This window comes from Larus michahellis, chromosome 4 (assembly GCF_964199755.1).
Source record: "Larus michahellis chromosome 4, bLarMic1.1, whole genome shotgun sequence".
In the NCBI taxonomy this organism is placed as follows: Eukaryota; Metazoa; Chordata; class Aves; order Charadriiformes; family Laridae; genus Larus; species Larus michahellis.
In genome coordinates, this window is record NC_133899.1 from 55948858 (window position 1) to 55975680 (window position 26823).

At 38.2% G+C, this 26823-nt stretch overlaps 2 protein-coding genes across 2 annotated transcripts in view; one reads left to right on the top strand and one right to left on the bottom strand.

The window, feature by feature from the left end:
- The first annotated feature begins 12145 nt into the window (after positions 1–12145).
- Positions 12146–16472, top strand: LOC141742512 (fibrinogen-like protein 1-like protein). Its single transcript, XM_074584989.1, has 2 exons — positions 12146–12290; positions 15772–16472. Exons 1-2 carry the CDS (start codon positions 12146–12148, stop codon positions 16470–16472), a joined length of 846 nt encoding a protein of 281 aa, XP_074441090.1.
- Positions 16473–22571: 6099 nt separating this feature from the next.
- CHRM5 (cholinergic receptor muscarinic 5) overlaps positions 22572–26823 on the bottom strand; it is a 50914-nt gene continuing 46662 nt past the window's right edge. Inside the window, exon 2 of the mRNA XM_074584987.1 lies at positions 22572–25127. Within this exon, the coding sequence (XP_074441088.1) occupies positions 23474–25060 (1587 nt within the window). The 5' untranslated portion in view covers positions 25061–25127 and the 3' untranslated portion in view covers positions 22572–23473. The remainder of the gene's footprint in view (positions 25128–26823) is intronic.

A 26823-nucleotide genomic window follows, 5' to 3' on the forward strand; every position in this document is an offset into this window, starting at 1 on the left:
CAAGCAGAAATTAAAAGGGTTTTAAAGGGATATTTTCTGTTTGAAATATTAGAATGTTCTCCTCAGAAGCTCCACGGATTAAGGATCTTCTTGCTGTGGTACACACAGGTCTACCATTTCCCTTTATGTCAGAATGGGGAATAGGACACCCAAGCTCATAGTCTGGTGTCCAGGGCACGGTACTGCTGTTTACCATGCAGATGAAAGGAGAATCCAATTAAATACTCAGAGTAATATCTCCCGTTCCTAGGATCAGAACAGAATAAGACTTTGACTTAATTTTTGGAAGTGGGGAGGAGTGATTCTTCTCCTACCAGTTCATTTTCTTAGCCATCCATAGATGTGGTAGAGATTGCTTCAGCTTGGCAGGCGGGAAATGTATAAGCTGTATTAATAAAGATTTAATTTCTTGACTGTGGTAGTCGAACACCCTGAGAGGAAAGTAAAGAAAGTGGAGACCAAGATTAAGCCTCCTAACCTAATGAGGTTGTATTTTTGCAGTGCTAAACCTTGTCTCTTGCGAAGAGGAGGAGCTCAATGAGAGGTGGAGTTGTTACTAAAAGACAGGCTTATAATGCAGTAAGTGCAGCATCCATCATTGTATTTATCAAAAATGATGAGAAGTGAGCCATAGTGTTGTTATCAGGTATGTGATTAAAGGATCCGGGTGATCCTTTCATAAAAATAATACTTCTACCTGTAGCTTTATAAGGGTCCCCCACGTTGGGTATGTGCATCTATAGGCAGTTGGTAGAGACTCCTTGAGAAACATTATTTTGTATTCTTCTCATTTTCCGATTCAAACTGTAGTGTTGATACTCCCTCGTTTGGTTTGGTTTGTTTTCCTGCTAATTCTATTCACATGGTATTTACATAGAGTTTTTTCCACTTCTGGTTGCCCTTCATTTGTATAAAGACTACAAGGGTCTTGTTGAGTAGCAAAATCTATTCAGCTGGTGCTGGCAGAAATAATTGTATACATCACCTGTGCTTTCGAATGTTTCAGTGATAGCAACCAATTATTTCTGTCACCAGGTAGCTAGCTAATGCTGGAGAGGTCATTTGTCCTGGAAAGATCTGACCAAATTGCTTTGCTTTCTTTGTAATATGTTTGAACCTTATTTTATTGTAGATTTTTTTTTCAAACCCTTTAAGTGTACCCTGAGGAGAGTATCAGAAAGATTCTACAGAGTCAGCTGCAGTTCACTGAAAATTCAAGAGTTTAGTAAATGCACTGTTTACAGTTTTACCTTTGGGGAGAAAAAAAAGAATAATACAATGTCCAGAGAGCCTGGGTAGCTACTCATGAAAAATGTCAACTTAAATCCCAGTACCTAACACTGAAAATCACCTGCTGCTTTCAGCCCACTTCATTACTATCACATAGGAAAGAGAGACACTTGAAGAATTCTGCCTCTTTCAATGTTAAATCTGTACTACAAAAAATTGGCATGCTTTCTGTCATACGTTGTAGCTGTTAACGCACTTTTATGTATGATGGACTCAACTTGCCCTCTGAAGATCATGAAGTGCCTTTATAGCTTTGCAGTACCTTGTTAGCCTTTTAAAAATCTTTTGTACGTTGTTCAAATTTGACAGCCTTTCTTTTAACTAGAGGAACTTCCACTTTCTCTGTGCTTCTTTGTAAGAAGTGATTATGGCTATAAAGACTTAAATTTCTAACTTGATTTAAGCACCGTTTGTTGTTTTTTTTTCCTTTAAATGGTGCTCACATTGCCTACTCTTTCTGCATGTATTTTTAATAATTTACATATAGTTTGTGTTAACATGCTTTTACTGCCTAATAATTCTTTTATGTTCCAATTTAGGAATTTGAATAAGCAGGTATTTCTGCAATAACAACATGTGGTACTGGGAATATTAATACAGTTTATCAACAGAAGTCCAAACCATGAAATGGGCTCTGCTGTGTTTGCTATTTTTAGCAGTGCTTTCTTGCTTCAGTTAGCTCCTTTCTGAACAAAATACAGACTGAAATTACCAGTGCAGCCAGGTTATATAAATACCTGTGGAAAAATATGTAAGCACATTTGAAGATCTTGATTTGCTATCCAGTGTTACTTTTGAAGGGAAGTTTAGTATTCTTTCTCCAGCCAATGCAAGGGATGTTGGTCTTAGCTGTTGAACACAGCATTATGGCTATTCCACATGTTGGCTGCAGATAGTAGATGATGGAAAACTCAGAACTTACATTGTAGGAATGCACTTTTCCCAGGTGTATATCCTTGTACTGCTGTAGCACTTCCAGATAGTCTCCTCTGAGTGACCATCGTCTGTGCCCAAATATGCCAAATACCAAGAATTCTTAAAGCCAGGAAAAGACATTAAGCTAACCAAACTGAAGCAAGGGTAAATAAACAAGAGTTTAAACCATAACCCTTAGATATGTGCATGAATTTACCTTAATTTCTAAATTCTATAGGCTAAGTTTTAGAATCAGCATGTTAAAGAGGTATTACAGGTTTTCTAGTCTGTCTAGATTCTTAGACTATAGGTTCTTAACACCATAGTTCCTTAAAACCTTCCAGTAGTCATTGAGTAATCTGACTAATTCTTATGATGTGATCTCAACCTCTCTCCTGGGGAGAACCGTGGGCAGCAAAATGTCTTGTTTTGGTAGAAATTTTTCTGCTCCCAGCCTATCCACCCCCTGTGTATTATTCATGTTGCTATTCATTATCCTTAAACAACAGCAGGATCAAGAAACTAAGTCATGTAGTTAGTGTGAGACAGTGAGATCTGTGATAACTATTATTTCCAGGAGAGACTGATTCCAGAGTCAGCTACAGAAACACACATTAGTGTGGTGGGATAGATGTGGTTTGGTTTTTTGGTTGTTTTTTCCCTGGGCTCATCATCAAACTGAGAATTTCATTTATTTATTTAAAGCCTGTCTTATGTTCTGAAGCATACTTTTTATGATCCTTCCAAGCATTTATTGTGATGGTATATTGCTCTATAATCAAAGCCCCTCATTTTTCTCTTTTTTTTTAGCAATGCCACTTCAGCTGTGAGGTTGCTATAGAGCAACAGAAGTCACAGAATCTCACTTTGGAAATGAGATGGTTGCCATGACAATGCTCCCAGCTGCTTCTTGTCCCTCGTGAGAAAATCATTTTTAGGCTCATACTACAAGGTTAGGCTACAATGTTTTAAACAGAACAGTATAGCTAATTGATTCAAATCAAAGATCAACACATTGCTTGTTAAAAATCTTTGAGCTGATAATCAGCTACAATTGTTGAATCAAATATTTGTGCAGGTACTTACCAAATATTTTATGCTATTTGTTTTTGATCAGATACTTGAGGTAAAACTGGTGCATTGAGAAGGAAAATATTTTCATCATAGTGATTTCACTAAATGTCTTTTTTTGTAGTAGAAATTATCCCGAAAGCTGACTGATACCTAGATAAGTAGTGTTTAAACTATGACTCTGAGTTTGAATCATATCTTGCAATGTGTCGAATCCTGATCAAACCTGAAACGCTAGATACTTTTAAGGTTTATTATCTCAGAAGTCCAGACAGTTGATGATGGAAGTGTTGGTTATCTTGGTTGTCTCTAGTCAACCTCACTTTGAGCAGGATTATCACCAACACTATGGTGTGTCTGGTCAGTATTAAAAACCTCCAAGCGTGGAGGTTTCACAACCCGTCTGGGAAAGCTGTTCCCATGCTGCACTACTCCTGGTGAACAAGCTTTCCCAAATGTCCAATTTGAACCTCCCAAGTCACAGACTGTGGTCATTGCACCATGTTATTCTTAGACTATGAGGTTAATCATGGTAAACATAAAAGCTTGGTGAGGTTCAGATGAATAGTAACAGGCAGAGGAACCCTAGTTAACCTAATCAGTGAAAACTGTAAGACATAGACTTGACTGCTCCTAAGACTACCAAAGGAGAATGAATAGACCATTGTCCATGGTGTGAAAACCAAATAAACTGTCCTAGGACTCCTTACATAGTGAAGTGTTGCCTACAGGGGACTCCTATGGGATGCAGGGGGAAGGGTACTTTGGAACTGTTTAAAGGTTATTATGGGGTGCTTTTAATGGGACTGTGGGAATGTGTGAAACTTTCTATGGAATGTTTAGGGGAAGGACTAAAGGTTGGGAAAGGAAGGGATTCATGTAGCAGGGAGAAACAAGCCTGGTTTGATTTCTTTCTTGACCAGTCTATGCTGGTTGATTTCATCATCTTATCACCTTACCTTTCATCAGTTTACCCTGTCTTTTTCAGTTCTTTTCTAAGTTTTGTAGCTTGCTGTTCTTTATTGCTCCTAGTTTTTCCCCTTTTTAAAAGATAGGCCTCTGCTATGCCCACTGAAGTCTTCTGGGACCTCCATGACTTCTAAAAGGTAATTGTAAATGGTTCAGAAAGGACTTTTGCTAGTTCATAAGATGCCTGTAGAATTTAATCTGTCCTTGTCCCGTTGAAACTATTTAACTTCTTCAGTATCTTTGAGATGTTTTGCACCTAATCTGGCCTCCAGTCCTACTCCTTCATTAAAATTAATTTCATTAAGTATCTGTTCACTGTTTATGAAGTCTGCAACAAAAAAAAGGCATCAAATCTGTGACATTTGCCCTCTGCCTTCATTAAATAATGGATTTTTCGTTTTGACTTCTTTTTATTTCCAATGCATTTACAGAATACTTGTCTGGTTTTTATGTTCCTTGCTAATGGTAACCTTTTTAATCTTAACCTCTAATTTTATCCTAGTCTGTTGTTGTGTTATTCCTATATAGTCACTCTCAGGAAATTGTCATTTTATTCCACTCGTTTGCACAACTTCATTCGGACTTTCAAATTTTTAAAGAACTCTTGAACCAGACCTTTTGACCTCCTAGTATAGTTCCTGTCTTTCTACATGAGAAATGGGTTGTCATTTCTCCTTCATTATAGTACCTCTTATTAATTGCTAGCCCCCTTAAAGAGCCTTTTTTTCTCAGAGTCTTGGCAAGAGAGGATAGAAAATGGTTGCCTAAGTTTCTTGGTCTGCTTTTTAAAAAAAAAAAATATTGTCCTTACAATGCTGCACATACTTTTCCTTTCCTCTGAATCACAAATTCTACCATATTAAGATAGGTGTCACCTAAATTGCATTCCACTCTCCAACAGTTTTCACCTGCAATGACTGTATCTGGCAATTTCTGCCACCTTTGGAATAAAAAAGCCATTTACAAGATGTGTCCTATCATCCTTTTTTCCAAAGTTACCTGAGTAAGTTAAGTTTTTCATTACCACTAGTCCTATCTGTCAGCTAACCAAACAATTATTTTCCCATGTCTTCCATGATGATGGATTTGGATATATTTTTCAAGTTGGGTCCTACTTCAGTGTTTTTGTTGAAAGTGAACCCTTTTCAATTCAGTTACGTTTCTACGCCTTTAGAATTTAGTCTATGGTTCAGCAAGAAGACATGAGGAATATGTTTTCAGTGTTTACCTCAGAACTTGGAATATTTTCATAAAGAAATCTGAAAAAAAATTACTGAACATTTGAGAAGTCAAATGTTTCTAAGAGGGAAGTATTTGTTTTGTTTCATGTTCAGTCAAAAATATATACCTTGGTTCATTTCCCAAATAATGGTTCATATCACAAATAATGTATGTGTAAAAAGAGATTTAGAAGCTGTATTGAAAATAGTCTTATTTGCAATTTGTTTCAGCAGTTAATAACTGCCTTCGGCATTGTCAGACAAAACACATACTTAAGATGCCATTGCCAGCTCAGAAGTTCAAGAACAAGTGAAAACTGTTATGAACATTTTGTTACTGATCCTACACAAAGATACCAAAGCGCATTTAGCCAAGGTTGCAAAGCAATTCAAAGTCACTCAAAGTTGCAGAAGTAGTTCTATGGCCTGGTTTTGTTGTTTGTTTTTTGGTGTGGGTTTTTTTTTCCCCAAAGCAATCGCTTGTGCTGTGCACCCATAAAACTTCTTTTAGGAAAGATACTCAGTGAGACCTTTTTTTATGTGTTTTGCCTTGTTAGTACTTTGTCTCTTGAGGTCCTTGGTATGCTGAACAAGATGATTGCCTGGAAGTTAGAATTTTTACATGTTTCTGGCAACAATACAAAGCCATCAATCACTTACCTCAAGCGTTTTGAAGACCCTGAGAAAGCAAATTGCTAGCCTGTGTCAAAGCCTTTCCCATAATGACAGGCCATCCCTGGGCATTGCAATCACGAAATTATAGTTTTCAATTCTTGGAGAAGTAAGGAAAAGGGTCAGCAGAACTGCCACCTTGGACTTCTGGAGGGCAGCTTTTGGCCTGCCTAGGAGCCTGGTTGAGAGAGTCACTTGGGAGGCAGTTCTGAAGGGCAAAGGAGTCCAGGAAGGCTGGACATTCTTCAAGAAGGAAATCTTAAAGGTGCAAGAGCAGGCCATGCTCATGTGCTGAAAGACAAGCCAGAGGGGAAGAAGACTGGCCTGGCTGGACAGAGATCTTTGGCTGGAACTCAGGAAAAAATGAGTTTATGACTTCTGGAAGAAGGGGCAGGGAACTCAGGAGGACTACAAGGATGTCGAGGTTATGCAGGGAGAAAATTAGAAGGGCCAAAGCCCAACTAGAACTTAATCTAGCTACCGCTGTAAAAGACGATAAAAAATGTTTCCATAAATACAACAACATGACATAAAACATACAACAACACAGCAACAAAAGGAGGCCTAAGGAGAATCTCTATGGGGCTGGATGGGATCCACTCAAGGGTACTGAAGGAGCTGTCAGATGTGCTCACCAAGCCACCTTCAATCATCTACATCTCCTTGGCAAACCAGGGAGATCCCAGTTGACTGGAGGTTAACAAATGTGATGCCCATCCACAAGAAGGGCTGGAAGGAGGATCCAGGGAATTACAGGCCTGTCAGTCTGACCTCAGTGCCTGGGAAGCTGATCACTGGGATGCCATCACGCAGCACGTACAGGACAAGGCAATCAGGCCCAGTCAGCATGGGTTCATGAAAGGCAGTTCCTGCTTGACAAACCTAATCTCCTTCTATGACAAGGTGACCCACTTAGTGGATGAGGGAAAGGCTGTGGATGTTGTTTACCTGGACTTTTTTAAGGCCTTTGACACTGTTTCCCACAGCGCATTCTCCTGGAGAAACTGGCTGCTCATGGCTTGGGTGGGCGTACACTTCGGTAAGTAAAAAACTGTCTGGATGGCTGGGCCCAAAGAGTTGTGAATGGAGTTAAATCCAGTTGGCGTCCAGTCATGAGTGGTGTTCCCCAGGGCTCGGTAGTGGGGCCGGTTCTATTTAATAACTTTATCAGTGATCTGGATAAGGGGATCAAGGGCACCCTCAGTAAATTTGCAGGTGACACCAAGGTGGGTGGGAGTGTTGATCTGCTTGAGGGTAGGAAGGATCTGCAGAGGGATCTGGACAGGCTGGACCGATGGGCTGAGGTAAATGGTATGAGGTTCAACAAGGCCAAGTGCCAGGTCCTGCACTTGGGTCACAACAACCCCATGCAGTGCTACAGGCTTGGGGCAGAGTGGCTGGAGAGCTGCCTGGTGGAAAAGGACCTGGGGGTGTTGGTCAAAAGCCGGCTGGATATGAGCCAGCAGCGTGCCCAGGTGGGCAAGAAGGCCAACAGCATCCTGGCCTGTATCAGTAACAGTGTGGCCAGCAGGACTAGGGAAGTGATCGTCCCCTTGTACTGGGCACTGGTGAGGCCCCACCTCGAGTACTGTGTCCAGTTTTGGGCCCCTCACTGCAAGAAAGACATTGAGGTGCTGGAGCGGGTCCAGAGAAGGGCAATGAAGCTGGTGAGGGGTCTGGAGAGCAAGTCTTACGAGGAGTGGCTGAGGGAGCTGGGGTTGTTCAGCCTGGAGAAAAGGAGGCTGAGGGGAGACCTTATTGCTCTCTACAACTACCTGAAAGGAGGTTGTAGGGATGTGGGTGTTACTCTTCTCCCAAGTGACGAGTGATAGGACAAGAGGAAAAGGCCTGAAGTTGCGCCAGGGGAGGTTTAGGATGGATCTTAGGAAAAATTTCTTCACCAAAAGGGTTGTCAAGCATTGGAACAGGCTGCCCAGGGGAGTGATTGAGTCCCATGGTTTAGTGGTGGACTTGGCAGTGCTAGGTTAAAGGTTGGACTTGATGATCTTAAAGGTCTTTTCCAACCTAAATGATTCTATGATTCTGTATTTACTGTCACTTACTGACATCATTATCCAGGCTGCTACTTTGCCCTTGATAGAACTGATGGCTTCATTATATGGGTTAGATATGGATATCTTTCATATTCTTTACACAGACAATCTGATTAGTTGCAATACAGTAGCCAGGTGTCTTTGCAACTAACCTCAGAGCTTGATGAAGTAGTAAGTTGATCAATTTCAGACAAATTCTTCCTTTGCAAGGGTGTGCCGTGAGTTGTTAAAAGTTATAAAGAGACTTTTCACATAGGAGAGGCTGCACTGGAAAAATTCATATGAATGCTTGCCAGTTAAAGCTGGGCAGAATCGGAAGGATAATTAAAACTTCGGCACACTGTGAAGAAGGAAAATGCAGACACTGGGATAACAATAAGTCATTATAGAAATGCATTATTTTGAAATCTATGTACGACCAAACCATAACAATGTAAAGTATCCCTACCTTAAGATCATTATATAGTTTTCAGGGCTGAAAAATTATTCGCAAAATACTTGATCAAGAGCACAGAGAGATGTCATCATTTTCATTGTTTGAATTTCAGAGTTTTCGTCTGCAGAAACAGATGCTTTTCTGAGCATGAGTGAATTAACGCTGTTGGCCTTTCTTCTCTCCTAATTAAACACTTCCCACTTCACTTCTGCACTGCCAGCTCAGATGAAAGTTTGGAAATCAACAGAGAGAAGCAAACAGCAAGAAAGTAAAGAAAAATGGAAAGACGGGGGAGGAGATAAACAGTGATGGTAAATGTAGGAATCAAAGGCACAAAACAAAGATGTAGCCCAATTTATATCAGGGTAACATGAGACCTATCAATAAATACCACTAACGTGTATTTCTAGAGTGTATCAATATGGACAGAATGGAAAGGTACCTTCTCCTGCCCTTTCTTAGCATACTATTTCAGTAAGATCTGTACCTGTTCAAAGCACTTTTATTATTTCATAAGCTACAATACAGCATTTTCATGTCTTAGACAAGGTTTATAAAGCTTGGTACTAACCAGAAATTAGATATGTCAAACATAGAGATATCAGAAATTCCCTGAGCTGCATAACGCTAAAAGCGGAGAGAATGCGTTCTTACACATTTCCCTGTAGCTCTACTAATGAACAGTGTCAGGGAAAAGATACTGTTCTGACTCCCTGTGGTGACCCTCATGTATAATAAAGCATTGTTCGTGCTTTAAAAATGAAAAGAAATATCACTGAGCTTTAAACGTTACAAGTAAATCTGCCCTAAAACATTCATTATGTGTATTTGTTTAATTGTGCATGAAATACAAATCCTCACGTGTGCTTTCATTGAGGATGAATTATTGAAGAACAGAATTTGTGCATTCTACAAATCCTTAAGTAGAGCTTGCACAGCACTTAAATGCTCCACCAATTTTAATTTTGACTTGGTTTCAGAAACGGGTTGCAGGCTGGATCAAGGAGCACAAAACCTTAAGTGTTGGCTCATCTTGAAAAGGGTAAATGCTAGATTAGACATCATCTAAAGGCCATGCATGTAGACAGTACAACTTTCAGATATATAGCAACAATTAATTCATCTGATTCATTACAGTTTTGACTTGAATTAATGTTAATTAACTCTTGTTAATCCAAATAAACTAAAATAGAAACCTGTTGACCAGCGTGTTCGGCTTCTGTTTTTTCCATGTTTATAGCTCCGAGACACTGCTTCTCATTCATTCACATTAAAACATGAAGTAACAACGAGGTTTATGGTTGGTTTGTTCCTAATACTTAATAACCAAGTTGTCTCTATGCAAGCTTAAATGTGACTAGCAGTATAGCATCTAGTTAATTCACATATACAAAATGACATAGTACACTTGAGCATCTGTCTGTGTGTATTTAAGCAACGTAAGTAATTTTCTGAATTAAAACCACTTTGTGGTTCTCCATCACTGTGTCTGTTTATTAATCAAGGAAGTTTAATTTACATACTGTGTTGTTTTAATCTTTGTACTTTATAATTCATACATACTTACTATGTCAGAACAAAGTCCACCAGAGTAAGAACACAGTGTGAAATAATGAAGATGCAATTTTGCTGCATTTGAGATAGCATGTTGGAGCTGATTATTTCACCTGGACTTACGTAGCAGGCAAAGTACAACTGTAAAGAACGAGCTTGTTCATTTGGGTGTGTTTTTCTTTGCCAAGCTTCACTTGAAAGAGGTAAGGTGCCTGCCTAGTGCTGTTTTCTTCAGTTGCTCTCTTAATAATTTATAATACCAAGTTCTATTCTGGAATTAAATGGATCTGTAAATCATTTCAATGTGTAAAAATAAGGGAAGAAAAAAGACTGACTCACTCAAAAATGCTAAAAGAAAAACAAAACAGCTAAAAAAATAACTCCAGATGCAAGTAGAGATTTCCTGAAGTTCAGTGTTGCTTGTGGGTTAGGTTTTTATTTTAAGTTATTTATAATATAATCATTTATAATAGCAACAATAATAGAAGCTTTCAGGAAAAAGAATACATGACAGTGGGAAATGCAGGCACAGCAGAACCTGAATGCTTTAAGGGAAACCCTGTGCCAAATTTCATGGAATTAATCTTCCAGTTTATTATGATCCCAATGTCAAATAACCAGCTTTGCATAAAATAGAAAATTGTATGTTAACAGTAAATCAGAATTATTACTGAATAATTTTAGGTAAAGTAGAAAATTCTGTTTTGCTAGTTGTCTGTGTGGTAGGTATAAAAATCAACTCTCAAACTAGAGCTTTATGACAATGATTTATCTTGGGCATTTTTTTAAAAATGTGCTGAATAATTTTTCACTCTGGAAAACTGTTTGCTGAATCTGCTGCTAAGTCATTAGATTTATAAGGAAGGGGGCTCTGCTGCAACATAAACCGCTGTGGAGAAGGGTACTGTCCTCTCCAGACTCTGTGCTGACACTAGCAGGAAATAAGCTCTGACCGAAGAGCCGCTTGCTGGATCTATTTTCTGCCTCTGTCAAAGCCACTGTGGAGAGCTCAGTCACGGAATCACATCGTTTAAAAAAAGACAATAATAATAAAAAAGAATTTGGCTAGAGTCTAAATAAATGTGTCCTTTGAGAGTATGGGAAACGTTTGTCACCTTGACTCAGTCTAAGCTGTCGTTGATACAGAAATTCCTCTTCAGTCAGGCTGGGATTTGCCGAAGTGAGGACCCCAGGATTTAGTCCAGTAACAGCCTAAGCCTTCTTGCTATATTGGATGGAGGGGTACCAGATGTGTAACCCTAAAAGGAGGACAAAATGAGCCTCAAAACTGTTCTGATTCAATATGTTGAATCCTTGTGGGTTTTGAAGAGGCTGAGGAAAAGTTCTTTTTGCTTGGTTTTTGAGCTTTTTCAAAAATAATCTGATTTAAACCTGTAACCTATTATTTAAAGCTGTAGATGGAAATTCATAAAAAACGTAGTCCAGGTGTGCTGAAGTGAGTTCTCCAGTGCATGGAAATATTCCCAGCACTCAGAAAGCCATGTCTTTAAGTACTGTTTGAACTACAGTCATCAGAGCCAGTATTACTGTTTCTGCCAGTTCAACCAGTGCAATTTGGACTCAGGGAATTGGCAAAAGTTAATTCTAATAAATATAAGATGTGCTTTTTCTTTTGTCATTACATTACTTTCTCTGTCTCTTTATGACACACAAAATTACATTATGTTTCATTGACCAGCATGGTACAGTGAGAGACATTCTGTGTCGCAGCACCGTGCTCTGTGTCAGAGGAATGACCAGTCAGGAACAGGGTGTGAGACATCAGGAAAAGGAGAGGCCCTTGAAAGATGGGAGAAGCCAGTTTGGCCATTATATTGAAGCTAGGTATTTCAATACCTTTCTCCTTCAGGACTTCCATACTAAAAGTCATAAATCTTTCCATTTTCAGTTCCGGTCTGTGTTACAGTTCTGTATTGCCGCAGGAGGACTGACTCGGAAGGAAGATGTTGATGAGCTCAGCGGGATTTATTCTGTTCTTGCTCTCTCATTGCACTGTGTCAGTGAGCACCACAGAGGTAGCAGTCTTGGCTAATGCCCACCTTCTCCCCCAAAGAGGCTATGAGAGACTGGGTAACACCAATGAAAAAGGTACTCATGAAGAAAGCAAGTGATTTGGATGCATGCTGTGTTTTTTACTTTATTGCTTTGCTATAGCATTTTCTGCCAATGCGTTTGAAAGTTAGCCCTGCAAAAATACTTTGCAATATGAACATGTCCTGCCCCGAAGTCCAGAATCTTTAAAAGCCTTGCTCAGTTGCCCTCTAATTCAGGAGAAATTAATAGTTTTTTTGTAAAAAATTATTTTGTGACATTTGAAGACTTACTCTTAGGACAATCATATCTACATTACATTTAACACCTCAGTGCCTAAATCCCACCGGTACCTATAACTGAGGCATCCCTAGCTTGCAAGGCCCAGCTTGGTAGGTTTTCTAATACATTTACCAGAGTAGGTCCCACAGAAAATGTACACAAAAAGAATAGTGATATTGATTCATTTTCCTCCTCTGACTGATGGCACTTCAGGGTTTATAAAATTCATTTTCCAAGTGAATCCTGTAGCAGTCAGCCTAAATGATTTTCTCATTATCTGTCTATAGAAGTTGTTTCATTTTTCATGAATAATATTCACTGAGAAGGGCAAATACAAGTGTCACTGTGTATATCACTGGCTTGGATTTCACCATATAAATCACCTAAATAATCATTCTATAAAATCATGGGATCAGGTTTTGAGTCGGGCTATGTCTACCAGGTGAATGTTCTAACAACTGGGGTGCAGAGTCATGTACATGGTTCTGCTCTTTCAGGTTATTTAATTATGTCATACAGATAGTATTGAGATTTAAAGTATTCTATTCATGGCTGTAGATTCTATTAGGCAATGAAAGGCATAAAAGTAAGACCTTGGAAAGCCTATACACTCCTGTAAATCTGCCCTGAGTGGCTCAGAAATACCAATAAACTTCTGAATATCAAATATAAAAGACTATATTTAACACAATACTGATATGATGAATAATACTATTTAACAGGTTTAGTCCACCTGGACTTCTACAAAGCCTATGATAAAATACTTCATACAATATTAAATCAGAGAAGGTAGGGTTACATTATTATTTCAGTAGAGATTGAAAAGAAAATGGCTACGACTTGGGTAGAAAAGTAAATTATAAAGCCAAGGGGAGACTGGAAGTATTTACTTATAAGTGATCTTTTCAGTATTCTTATTAAGTATACTGATGCAAAAATAGGAATATGCTGATAAAATTTAATGATAACATGAAATAGAGAAATGTCAATACAAAGAATGAGAACGTTACAGAAAAAAAATTACCAGATATTCTTAAGTAATACCCTTAGGATGAAAAATAAAGTACAAAATTCTAGGTTTTACTGCAAGGTGAGGATCTTACCAGTTAAAGAGATCCAAAGACCGAACTCTAGATGAAAGGAAAATAAGCAATAAAAAGGCAATCCAAGAATATATCAACAGAGATGTTTTTAATATGACTTGGGAAGAATCAGTGGCACTATATAAGGCCATCTGCAATATTGTGTGCAAATTTTACCCACATTCTAGGAGATTAATTTGCAGTGAAGAGGTGCAGAAAAAATGCTAAGACAATCAAGGAACAGAAGTTTTATCTTACACTAAATAATAAAAGAGGTTATTTATCCTAACAGAATTTACCCTAACAAAACAAACGCTGATTAAACGTATAGTTATCTTCATGGTGCATCGGGGCTTGTTACCCAAGAAGCAGCACTATTTAACTAAAGGAAAACATGACAAAAGAAAGAAAAAGATGTTCAGTGGACATTAACAAAATTAGATTGGAAACCAGATGAGTATTTCTAACAGAGTAGTGACAGTTATTGAATTCTATAGTGCTTTCCCGTTGGAAGAGAAGAAATTTAATAATTCTATTCAGAAGACTGCATGATATAATTCCCTACAGGACAAGTAGCAGATAAAATAGTCATGGTCCCTTTCTCTTTCCAGAAGGCTGGGAAGCTGGGGGCTTCAGTGTACTTTTGATCTGTTGATCAAGAGACCATAGAATGAGACTGACTCTTTTCAGACTCTGTTTTCTGTTCAGGAAAAGAAAAACAATGCGTTCAGTAAAATGATCAGCAGGGGCTCTCTGGTCAGTGGTTTGGGCAGAGAAGAGGTTTTTTTCTGAGGTTTTATTTTAAGTTTTTATCTTTGGAAATGTTTTTCCTTAGGTTCTTTTTTGCAAATTTTTGAAAAAAGAAAAAAAGATAGAACATCTTGCCATGCTTTTCCTGAATTATCCCAGTTTCCCAGAAGGAAAAACTAAGTTATAAATGCAGTATCTAAAGTCCTATCGGTCATTGTCAGGACAGAAAATAGGATTTCATAGGTCTGAAGAATTGTCAGTTTACATCATGGGTGGTCTGTAGGAATTTTTCTTACAGAGATATTAAAATTGTCAAGTTTTAGTTAAATATAGATTACAAATATTCCATAGTATAATGACATGTCTTTCAACTCTATGGAGAAATGAGTTATTTCAATTCAGAAACACGTTTCTGAGTAATGGAACAGACATTGAATAACACCCTTCTCTACAAAGGGAATTCTCTATATATGAATTCATACATACATAAATTTATATTTAAATAAATTATATTCTGGCTCTTAGAAGTCTCAAAGTCAATTGAAAAAAGCAGACTATTGTGCCTTAGTCTCAGAGATGCTTGATATTACACTACAGCAAGAAGTTACCTTATAAGTAACTTACATTTAAAAAACACAGTGTATATATATATATATATATATTTCAGCCCAATAGAGGGCATCATCCCAAGCCTTATATGCCATTTTTATCACCTTCTGAGTCTACTGGATAAGCAATAAAGTGGAAAAGCACTTTCGCCTGTTTTCCTGATATTGGTGTTCAGCACTGCACAGCACTGTAGTTACACCTGCAAATCAGTGGTAAGATTTAGCCCGGAGTTTGAGTGACAAGAACTGTTCCTAAAAAAATCCTCAGATGTTTGTAAGTTTTGTATTAGCAAGAAACGTGCTTTAATATCCCCCTTTTATCAATGAACACATGGCATACATATTGGAATTTAACGCAGGGATGTTACAAGTGCCTGAAGAATAAATTGGTTAAACAGAAATTAGATTTATTTGTTGAGGATAAGGCTAGCTCTAGTAATTGCACACAATGGCCCAAGACATGGCACAGGGAATTGCAAACTTGCTGACTAGTCAAACTGGAAGAATACAGGAGGAAAAGGAATGGTCTTTACATAACTTTTGGCTTTTCAACCATATTTCTGTCACAAATGGAAAATCACACTTCTGTTGTATGACAGGGTAACAAACCCTTTTTTGAACTTCTGAACATTTCCTGCCTATTCTGCCCTGAAATCTTCCCCCTTTAGCTAAGCAGGTGCCCACCAGCTGAGATGAAGGCAGAGTCAGCTTCCAGTCAGAAGGCAATCACTCACTCACTCTAAAGGACAGAGTTCAATAAATAAAATGTACTATTTGAACAGAAATTTACTTTTAAACTTTTTTTTTCCTACTCAGACTATCCAAGGGATTGTTTTGAGATATTTCAGCGCTCCAAAGGAAATTCCAGGGATGGTCTTTACATCATCCAACCAAAGGAGGACCCAATTGTTGTCTCTTGTAACATGCAGGATGGTGGCTGGACAGTAATCCAGCACATTACCGCCAATAGTACTGTTGACTTTGATAGGACCTGGCAGGATTACAAATACGGATTTGGCTCCGTTCATGACAACCACTGGTTAGGAAATGAATATATGCACCAGTTAACTAGCAGCTCTGTGAAATATATGCTTGGAGTGAAACTTGTAAGCCTAAACGCTGAAATCAAATGGGGACAGTACGAACCATTCCTTATTGAAGATGAAGAGTCTCAATACCGAATCAGGGTTGGTCTATACAAAGGCAACGCCACTGATGCTCTGACCTTGGACACGGAAGCTTATCTCCATGACAACCAGAAGTTCACCACCAAGGACAGAGACAACGACAATTACTTTCAGAATTGTGCTAAATTGGAACTCAGTGGCGTTCCTGGAGGAGGCTGGTGGTATGATGCGTGTGCTGGAGCAAATCTAAACCGTAGGAACGTGATATACTGGCAAAAGGACTGCAACAGGCAACGTCTGTGCAAGTTTGCATGGATGATGATCAAACCCATTGACCACAGTGTATCATATCCAACCAAGTCCTGTCCATGTCAGAAAGTTGAACTCTAGATAAGCCACGTTACTTTGAAGGGAACATGGATTCTTTGTCTAGTGACTGAAGTGAACTCACACTGACTGAATAATTGCACTAAGTAATCATGACTGAAAATTTAATTTGGGCCTCTGCAAGAGCTTTATGATAGCATATTGTCCAGGACTGGACCGGGACATAGACATCTACCAACCACACAAGTGAGAAGTCACTGTCAGAAACTAAGGCCTCTACCAGAAGATTTAAATAACTAGTTTTATAGTATTTTAGCCAAAAGAGCAGTCAGGTATGAAATCCAGGATATGATATCTTGTATGAGATATACATGAATATACATGCATTTCAGAAGGTTTTGCTCCAGTATGAATGTTCACAGTTGATCTCCTACAATTGCACGCCTTCACATATCATGCAGGAAGGAAATTTTTAGCAAAGTACCTATATTTACAAAATGCATTTTGGAGAGTATTGTATACTGTAGGGCAGCATCAGGCCTTTCCTTTTTACCTTTAGTGAAAGGTATTTTAATATATAAAATTGAAATTAGCCTCATCTCCCATGGCTTTTTTTCCCCTTCACTGACTCTTCTATTTATCTCTACTTTTTAATCATCCCATACACAATGAAGTACTCAGCACAGGCTTTCCTTTCCTTCTGTCTTTTTAGAGCACCCAGAGCTAATGGGATCATCAGTTTTCCCATTTAAAGCTACTAATCCAAAGCTTTCAACTCCTCTGAATTTTTCTCCTGAGAAACTCAGTGAACACATTTTTTAAAAAGATCAAAATGATTTCACAATTGTTTACTTTTTGCTCCATTTTTTTTCTGAATATGAGTCCACTTTGTTTACCATGTTTTGACTGTTGCTTCTCCCTGTTCCACAATGTGCTTCAGCTTTCTCTGTTTTTTTTAATACAACTGTGAGAAAAAAAGTGCGTTGGCTTTATTTCACATTTGCTGTCTTCAATCATTTTGGCACTCAACCCTGACGCTATTTAAAGTGTCTTTTTTTCTAGTTATAAAATAAAGAGAAAATAATTAAATTTCATTATAAATTCATCTGTTTTAAAATCATAAATAAAAGGATTTCAGCTTTGGTAACCTTGAAGACCTTGATTTCTTTTACAGCTGTTACTTCACACGTCTATGTCATTGGAATAACTGTATGACAACTGAAGAGTTTTCATTGTTGCATTATACAAAATTTCAGGATAATAATTAGAATATCTTGTATTTTTTCTTAGATATTTCAATTACAGAAACTCAACCAAGAGATACTGGCAAACTCCTGCTTTTTAATTTAGAAATGGAGATCTCATAATTTCAATGAAAATTACTTCACAGAAAATAAATTGTATTGTGTTTTGAGAAGACCAAGATTGCCAGGATTACTTAAGAAGAGACATTAATTAGGAAGTGGAAAAGCCAAGAAAACAATTTTTATTTTTTAGAATGCACTGTAACATTTTCAGAATGTTATACAGATATGTTATGTGGGTGAGGCTAATACAGTATTTACGTCTATTTTTCAGCATCTGATTTTTTTTTTCCCCCTGAAATTGTGTTCAAAGACAGAAGTGTGATGGGGAAAAAATGGACAGTAGCCGAATTGAGTTTACGTCATTGAGTCAATTTAATGTGGGTTCTGCTGTAAGTCTATCAGGATGCTTCCAAAGTTGCAATGAGGATACAAGAACATCACCCAAATGCTGCCTGTCTCCCATAGTTACTTGAATTCCTGGCTATATAGACAGATTCTCACGCATCTTCCAAAAATGTGTTTTGAATACTCGACATGGAATGACACAACTGAAAGCCAGCAGGCTGCATCTGATCCTCAAAGGCAAGTAACCTGCTCTGCAGCCCACCCTTGGCCTCTTTTGGAGGGTTGTGGAGGAAAGGACTGTGCAAATAAGCTGTATGAATGACTTGGGCACCAGCAGCTCAAATCCAGCTGCCCAGGTTTGGAGGCACTCTCTGGTATTAGCTGGCACCCTACAAACTTATGCTGACATTGAAATTCCAGTATGGGTATTAGATTAAATTGTATCAATAACTCATAACAAGAAGTCTCCAAGCAAAACCAGACTAATTCAGTTCAAGCAAAGACATTTAATAGAACTCAGGGACTGAGGTATGTCCCACACTTCTAAACAAAGCATGGATGGAAATGACTACCAGAGATGGATTTGGGACTAAGTAGTGTATGGAAATATATAAGAATATTCCAATACACCCACCAGCACTTCTTTCTAGAGCTCTTAAAGAGAAGGACATGGAGCCTTAAAAAGGGGACTAAATTCTACTTTGTAATTCCTTAGCAAAAGGCTGTTTTAACTGAATAGATTTTTTTCTCCATCCTGAATCTTAATGACCAGATACCCAGAACAATGCTGAGAGCAGCTGCCCGTCAACACTGAATCAGCAAAATCACAGTCTGAAACATGAGGGTTCCTATTCTGTCTGCTCCTATTTTCTTTTCCCTATTACATTTCTCCTATCCTCTCTCTTAGCCTTTCCTAATTATACTGCCACCTGCACATACTTGAACAAAGGAGGTGGGCACTCCCAAGAATATCTGATGGAAAAAAAATTATTTGGTCAAATAAATATCCCACCAAAATGAGGAAGCATGACAAGGTCTAGAGCAACAGGTATATGGCTGATTTCCACCTCCAAGCACCCCTGAATGGGAGGGTTTTTTTGAAAAAAACCCCAACCTTCTGTAATATCAAAGAGGCATAAGCAGTATGGAGGTTTTTGGGCAGAGTCCCTTCTAACAGAGAAGCACCTAGATGTCAAAGCAAATGGTAACTCCAGCTTAATTGTTATGTACAATTGAGGAAACGTGCATTTGCTTCTCACTACGCCCAAGTGATTCCTTCATATTATTTCTGTCTCTATAGAAAGCAAAGAAAATTAATTTCAGAGGAAAGTTACACCATTCCATTTGTTTGTTTGTTTTCCTACAGCAAAGAATCTAGAGAAGGCAGAAGTATGTACATCCCCTAAAAATTACAGAGTAAAAGAAGCATCCAAAAATTCTCCTTCAGCATGAAGATTTTGGGAATCTCACTATGAAGGGGTGATTTGGAAACTGTGTTTCCAACCACAAGTGAGGAAGCATCTTACAAAATTCTATTTAAAATCCAGAATCTGAAAATTCCACAGGTATTCAATTAATTTTCAAACTGGTTATCCAGTTTCATAACAAATGCATTCTATGAGAAAGCAGCATCTTCCAGATTGATACCAGATTCTTTAATTTTTGTAATGACTTCTCATTTAAATTTTACATACTTACCACATCCCAGTGACATTTTTATTCCTTCAGGTATGTGACTATCCTTTGTTATATTTGCATGAGGATTTATCAGTTAAGTTAGTTTGACATGTTCAGGTCATCTCTCAAATACGACAAGGAGGCAATGTCAAAGACTTCAGAGAAAAGCCCTATGTGGGAAATAGAATTATAGAATTATCAGAATAATTAAATTAGAGATGGGGACTCAGCTCTAAAACTGGGACAATATCTAAAGGGTGATAAGGAAGTACAATTTAGGATTTTGCCTTGAAGTGCATCACTGTCTCTGAATCTAAACTCCTCAAATCCATATATCCCAGAGCAGGTCTCATTATGGGTACAACAGAGATGAGGAACAAAAATCAGCATATAAAAATAACTTTCAACAGTTAATAGCAGTTACTAATTGACATGCATAGTTGGGTAAGATAAGCATGATTAGCAATTGAATTATACAATTAATGGCAAAATATGCTCTATCATGTTTTACAGATTCTTACAGTATTTTCTCTATAATCCCTTTGATTTCATCCTTCCTCAATTCAACAGGATTTTTCTACAAAGGAAATACCTGCATTTATGTTCTATCTTGACTTTCCGTCCTTGGCAAAGCTCTTCGCTCTGTGCTAAGTAGTCACAGAAAATGCACAACTGTAACTGCAAACATAAATTACATTTACAGAAAATGAATGTTACTTGATAATTTACAGGGATCTGGAATATATAGGGAGGCTGGCATGTATGAGAAGGGAGAGACAAAAACAATACCCCCAGTTTGTGGAAAAATTCAATATTCAAAAATATTAAAGTATGCTGTGTCTCTGAAAAGCTTAGTTAGGGATGTATATTTATGCATCTATATTGATAATACAGACATACATATCTATATATATGTATGTGTATGTAATTATGTATAAATAACATGTAATTTTACAAAAAAAGATCCTTCCACAAGTCCATGACTGAGACCATAACCAATTATAGGATCAGTAAAAGGTTCATTAAAAGGACAGAAATACAGATAAGAAGATTGTTTTACACTGTAAAAGTCCCACAGCACTTTTCAAATGAACAAAATATAATTTGAAAACAAAATGTAATTAAGCACTAATTGATTCTCTGATGAGGATCGCGTTTTTCTTTTTGCAATTTTGATATTTTTTTAAGAATAAACATTCTACGTAACAATAAAGCCAACACAGACCACTTTATATAATTCTAGGTATTTACAATGTACCCATGTCTGGCCACGTAACGTCTCACACAGTGAAGTGCTAGCAGCATAGTTTGAGCACATATTTCACAATTACACTGAACCAACATTGTTGCATCCATCACCGTGTATTCTAATACATTTACTGAGCACAGAGTCCATAAACATTTACAGAACGCTCTAGTTCAACAGAAGCCAAAACCAACAAAAAATGTCCCATTTAATTTCAGTAGAAGCCAATGCTTTACTTTAGCAACAACACTGCAGCTAGCAGGAACTGTTACTACCTCATAAATTTTGCCTTTAACTACAGCTTGTGCCACAGAGGGCCACGTTCATTTGCTAAAAATCAAACACAGTTTACTGAATGCCTGATCCAATGTAATATAAAATAAACCCACTATAATAACCAACTTGTACATAGTTACTGTACACAAGAAAAGCTCTGGATAGTGACAGAGGAAAGTTGATGAAAGGGTCTTTATAAAGACCCATACTTTCCTTTAATAAGCAATCATATGCTAATGTGCAAAAAATAATAGGCACAGTATGGTATGTTACAAAATCAATTGTGAATTTACAGAACATATTTTTACATTACTACAGTGCTAATCTTTCACTGACACAATTCTACCCTTTGGAGATTGGGGATAAAAATATTAATTACTTGTCCTGTGGCTGTTGACGTGGAGGAATTATGTATTTGTAGGGAAACATTTTGATGGTATGATAATTTAATAAATTATATGAACAATTTCACTGAGAGCAATGGTACATTCAGGATGACTAATACAATCCCTGAAATGTGCAACTGGGTCATGTCACCACTGCAATGTCCCACTAGCACATCTAAGTAGATATAATATGAAGATTGGCCCAAATTAATATTCCAGAGTATCTCACCCTGAATTTTGATAGAAAGGCTAGAGCTGAATCTGAACTTTGTGTACATGGAGATCGTCCTCATTTACTCACAAACATTTGTTTACTTTAGGACTTGACTCTTTATGACTCCTGTTGCCGTTAACTTTGTTTTCTTTTGACCTTTTCTGAGGCTTCACGTTTGTTCCCACCACAAGGAAACAGGTCACCAGCTCTGTTCCAATGGCCGCCTGCTGAAGGCAGACCCTTCGCTTTACACATTCAGTCAAGCTCACAGGGCTCCTGCAACACAGACATCAGGCAGACATGCAGTTCACCCCTGACACAGAAACGTCCTCACCACATACCCAAAGCCCTGGGAAACTGCAAGTAGTGGCCAGAGTCTCAGCTCATTGTACCTAGGCCAGTACAGCCCAGTCCCAGAAGCCACAGCTGTCAGAGGAGTTGACTCCAGCCCCCAGTACTGTAGCAGATATGGTTCTGCTGGACTAGAAGATAGTGACTGGAGAGAAACTGTTATTTCCAAACACCTAATGTTGATTAGCGTTTGTAAAGCTATTTAAAGCTAAAAAGCGGTATGAAAGTGCAAAGTTTCCTTAATAGCTTTAAAAATCTTTCTTCTTTCAGAAAGGCCAATTCTGTCACTGTTTTAAATAATTTCATAACATATAGGTAAATGCACAGGGCATCAATACATATTTTTCTCTTGTTCTGGATCATTCCATCATTAATGGAAACTTTTGGGGCAAGGGGAAGCACAACAGAGGAGATGACTGGAAAAGAAAGATTTTCCTTATGTGGTAAAGTAGATAGACTATGTCCATTATGCTTTACAGTCAGTTCTGATTTGCACCATTGTCACTATAGCATACAGAAGCATTGAAAAATGGAGAAATTCAGAGGTACCTGCTCATTATCACCATTTTTTACAGATGACAGTGATTTTCATGATGGAACTGAGATTAGGATTGGCTTCTTCATAGACAAAATACATTACCTATTTCCTCCACTGTGAGCCCTTCCTATGTCTCCAGAAAAGTCATCCTTAAAGTGGAAATTTTCTCAGTATTACATTCTCCTATAATACGAGTGTTCATTTGAAGTATAATGAATCTCCCTAAACATATATTATTGGGTGCAACATTTACCCCTTTAAATAGTCCTTGTTTCATTCCAACAGCAGGTGGAAAAGTCTCAAAACAGAAGTAGTACAAGCTCCATTGCTTGGTACCTTGAAAACTAAATAGACAATACACTAGAAAGGAAGAAAGGACCTATAGGAAGAAACAGGGAGACAGACTGGATGACCTGACCTGATGACCATCCCACTCTAATTTCCAGTAGTTTATAATTTCCTCTACACTTTCTCATGCTGAAAGAAAGGACAGAAGACCCCAAACAATAACTTTAGCACAGACCTACTGCAAAATCACGAACATCCTGTGCTGCTCACAGCAGCCACTGACTTCTTTATCCCAAGCACACTACTTTCATGCAAAATTTTACTTTTCTGCAGATTTTTTTAACCCCTAGACATATAAAGCAAGAGACAGCATTACAGTCAGTTTACTAGGATACGTCAATATCTATTTTGCCTCTTATCCCTTATATAAGAGCAATTATGGCAGTCTGGTATTGCCCTGCCAGTATAGTTTTTCCTCCACTTTTTTCTTTTTCCACTGGCAGAAAAGCAGCATCTTAAAAGTTTTCCTGAAAGTTTTGTTACAGAGGGCGTAACACATGGGGTTAACAGTGCTGTTCACATAGCAAAGCCAATATCCAAGGTGCCACAGTGTCAGGGGAATGCAGTCAGAGCAGAATGTGGAGATCAAAACCATGATATTGTAGGGAGTCCATGTGATGATAAAAGCCAAAAGAATGGCACTTAATGTCTGTGCTGCTTTGCGTTCCTTTATAAGAACCATCCGTTTCCTTTTGGTGATTTGGTTATTTATATTTGGATCCATGCTTTTGATGGAAGGATCCTTTGACAGAGCAGCAGAACAAGGAGTTATTTTTACTTTACGGCAACCATTGTTGGCTTCCTGGCTGCCATCAGCCTTAACCACCAACCGGAATTTATAGGCCACACATTTTTTACTTTTTTGTACGTGGCCTTTGGCAGGTGACAAAAAGTATTTCTGGTTCTCAAAATCATTTTCTTCAGGTTGGTCTTTGACAACAACATCCGTACTGTCATTAAACTCTTCTGCCTTACCTTTAGATGGACTTTTGTAAGTTACTTGGAAAACGGAATCAGCGGCAAGTTTATCCTCCTCTTCTGAAGACGCATAGCTGCTGCAGGTGGTTAACTGGTCAGCCTTAGCCCAGTCGTTACAAGTACTCGCTGCCTGAGAGGCTTTCACCGTAGCTGATGTACTTCGACTAGATGAAGACCAGGAAGCTTGACACCTCTCTCTTTTGACTATGTTTTGGTGCTTGCAACTGAAGCAAGACTTCAGGAAAGTTTTCTGAGGCTTTATCATCTCAAATTCTGCCACAGACTCCGAACCCTGCAGTTCAGCAAGGTCCTTGGTACGTTTTTCCGTCTCTTTATAGATGCGGCAATACAGGATGGTCATCACGGACACTGGAATGTAAAAAGCAGCAATTGCAGTACCAAAGGTGATAATGGGCTCATATAAAAACTGTATCTGGCACTCTTCAGGTGGTACTGTTCGTTCGCCCACAAAATACTGCCAGCACAAGATTACGGGTGCCCACAACACGAAGGAAATCAGCCAGGCCAGACCAATCATGATGCCAGCTCTTTTGGGCGTGCGCTTGGCCCTGTAAGTTAAAGGCCTTGTGATGGAAAAATATCTGTCAAAACTGATGACTAGGAGGTTCATTACTGAGGCGTTGCTAGCTACATAGTCCAGTGCTAGCCACAGGTCGCAGGCAAGGCTTCCAAGAGACCAGTGGCCTATGAGTATGTAAGATGTATAAAGGTTCATAGAAAATATTCCAATGATGAGATCCGCACAGGCGAGACTGAGCAAGTAATAATTGTTGACAGTTTTGAGCTGGCTGTTAACCTTGAAGGATATCATTACAAGAATATTTCCCACTATGGTTATTAAGCTTACAATTGCTGTTACAGTAGCAATAGTAATGACTTCCAGGAGGCTATGCCCTTCTAACTGCTTATGGTTGATGGATGAACTGTTTACAACAGTAGAATTGCTGAATAAATTTACTTCCATTCTTCTTCTTGGTGTATTATCATCAGGATCTTGCTTTCTGTACTCGAAAATATCCTTTTGGAGACAGCTGTAGAAATCAAAGGAAAAAACAGAAAAAAAGGCAGCTCATTAAGTAGCACAGACTTCCATTAGAGTTAGCATCTATCAAATTATTTGTGCTTGCTTTTTGCATTTTGATTATTGTTTCTACCACTGTGAATATAACTAAAACGCACAAATGTACATTCTAGGACACCGTACTCTGGTATCTTATGACATTTTTAAATGCAATCAAAACAACTATTGTTTCTTAAGTCATTCAATCATGCCAGCTTTTATATTTTGAATACTTTAGGATACACTTCTTAAAGACAGACATTTAAAATTTTGCAGTGCAATAAGACAGTGAGTCACTGTTTCCTACAGTACTATGTAGAAGACATGTTGAGATTTCAGAAATTATCTTTGGGAAAATTTGAAGAAGTCACCAACAAGAGAAGGAGAGTAAAAGGAAACTGAAGATGCATGGGGAGTTAGGAACCACGCTGATATGGTGGCAGTGGGAAACAATTAGGTGTTAGAAGTGCTTGGGGCAATTGAGGGGGAATCTTTGAGTTAAGGAAGCAGGCAAGGCCAAGAAGATGTTTTTGGAAAAATACATTAGGCAGGAAAGACTTTTCTCTATTGGGAGATCTTGGGACAGAGATCTATAGACTGGATGAGGTGTGGAAGTGCAGTTTGGGTAGTTTGGGCGAGTGAATCAGCAATGGATTACCACAGTGAGAAACAATGCAACAAAACCAATTAATACTTGCATAAGCAGCGAAAGGTGGAAATGGCACCACTGTCACTCTATTAACGCATACATGCCTCTGACGTCCATCCCTTCCTACGTTCTTCACTGCTGTTTTCTTGTCCCAGTGAATGCATGCCTGAATTAGGCAATTTGGTTCTTTCACAGGTACCTGCTATTTTTTGAGTCATTCCATCACAACAGATGATGCTAATCACTTGTTCAATGCTTAATCTTGCTAGACTGTATAATTTTGGAATAGTCAAATAGTAGTTATTTTTTTTAAGTCAGAAATTAAAGATAAATTATCCGTTTGTTTATTGGGCATCTAGCCAGTACAAAACCAGTAAGATGATCCCTTTTTTCAAAGCAGACACAGGTTGAGATAAAATTATCACATAAATCACCTATTACAGTCTAACTCTAAGTCTTTAGGATTCTCTCAGCATCAGATCTCTATTACATGGCGCTCCCCATTCATCCACACCACTTCTTTCATACTAACTCTCAGAACATTATTTTCTTTGGTCTTGGCAAGCTTTCAAAGCCTATCACTTTCCCACATGTTGTCATCTATGTCTTGTACCAAGCAGTCAGGTCCTGCCTCTCATCAGCTGAATACACTGGTATTTTATACCCACTTGTTGAATTTTCAGATAAGCATCTTATTTTCTTTAATTGTCCTTTTATTTTCTGTCATTGTTTCCTTTACTTTTGTCCCAGGTGTCCTAAATATCCACAGAAGTCTATCAACTTTCTTCTTCAAACCCTCCCTAATGATTATCTCTTGTTGTGATGACATTCGATAATGGTTAAGTTTCCTGGTGTACTGAGACCACTGTCTATCATACTATCCAAAATGGTTCTCCTCCATCTGTGTGTGTCTGTCATCTCCTATCTTATATTTAGATGTTTGTACATCTATATTCCGTTTATACACAACATATATCGAACCTAACTCAACAGAATTCTAGTTCAGGTATAGGCCTTG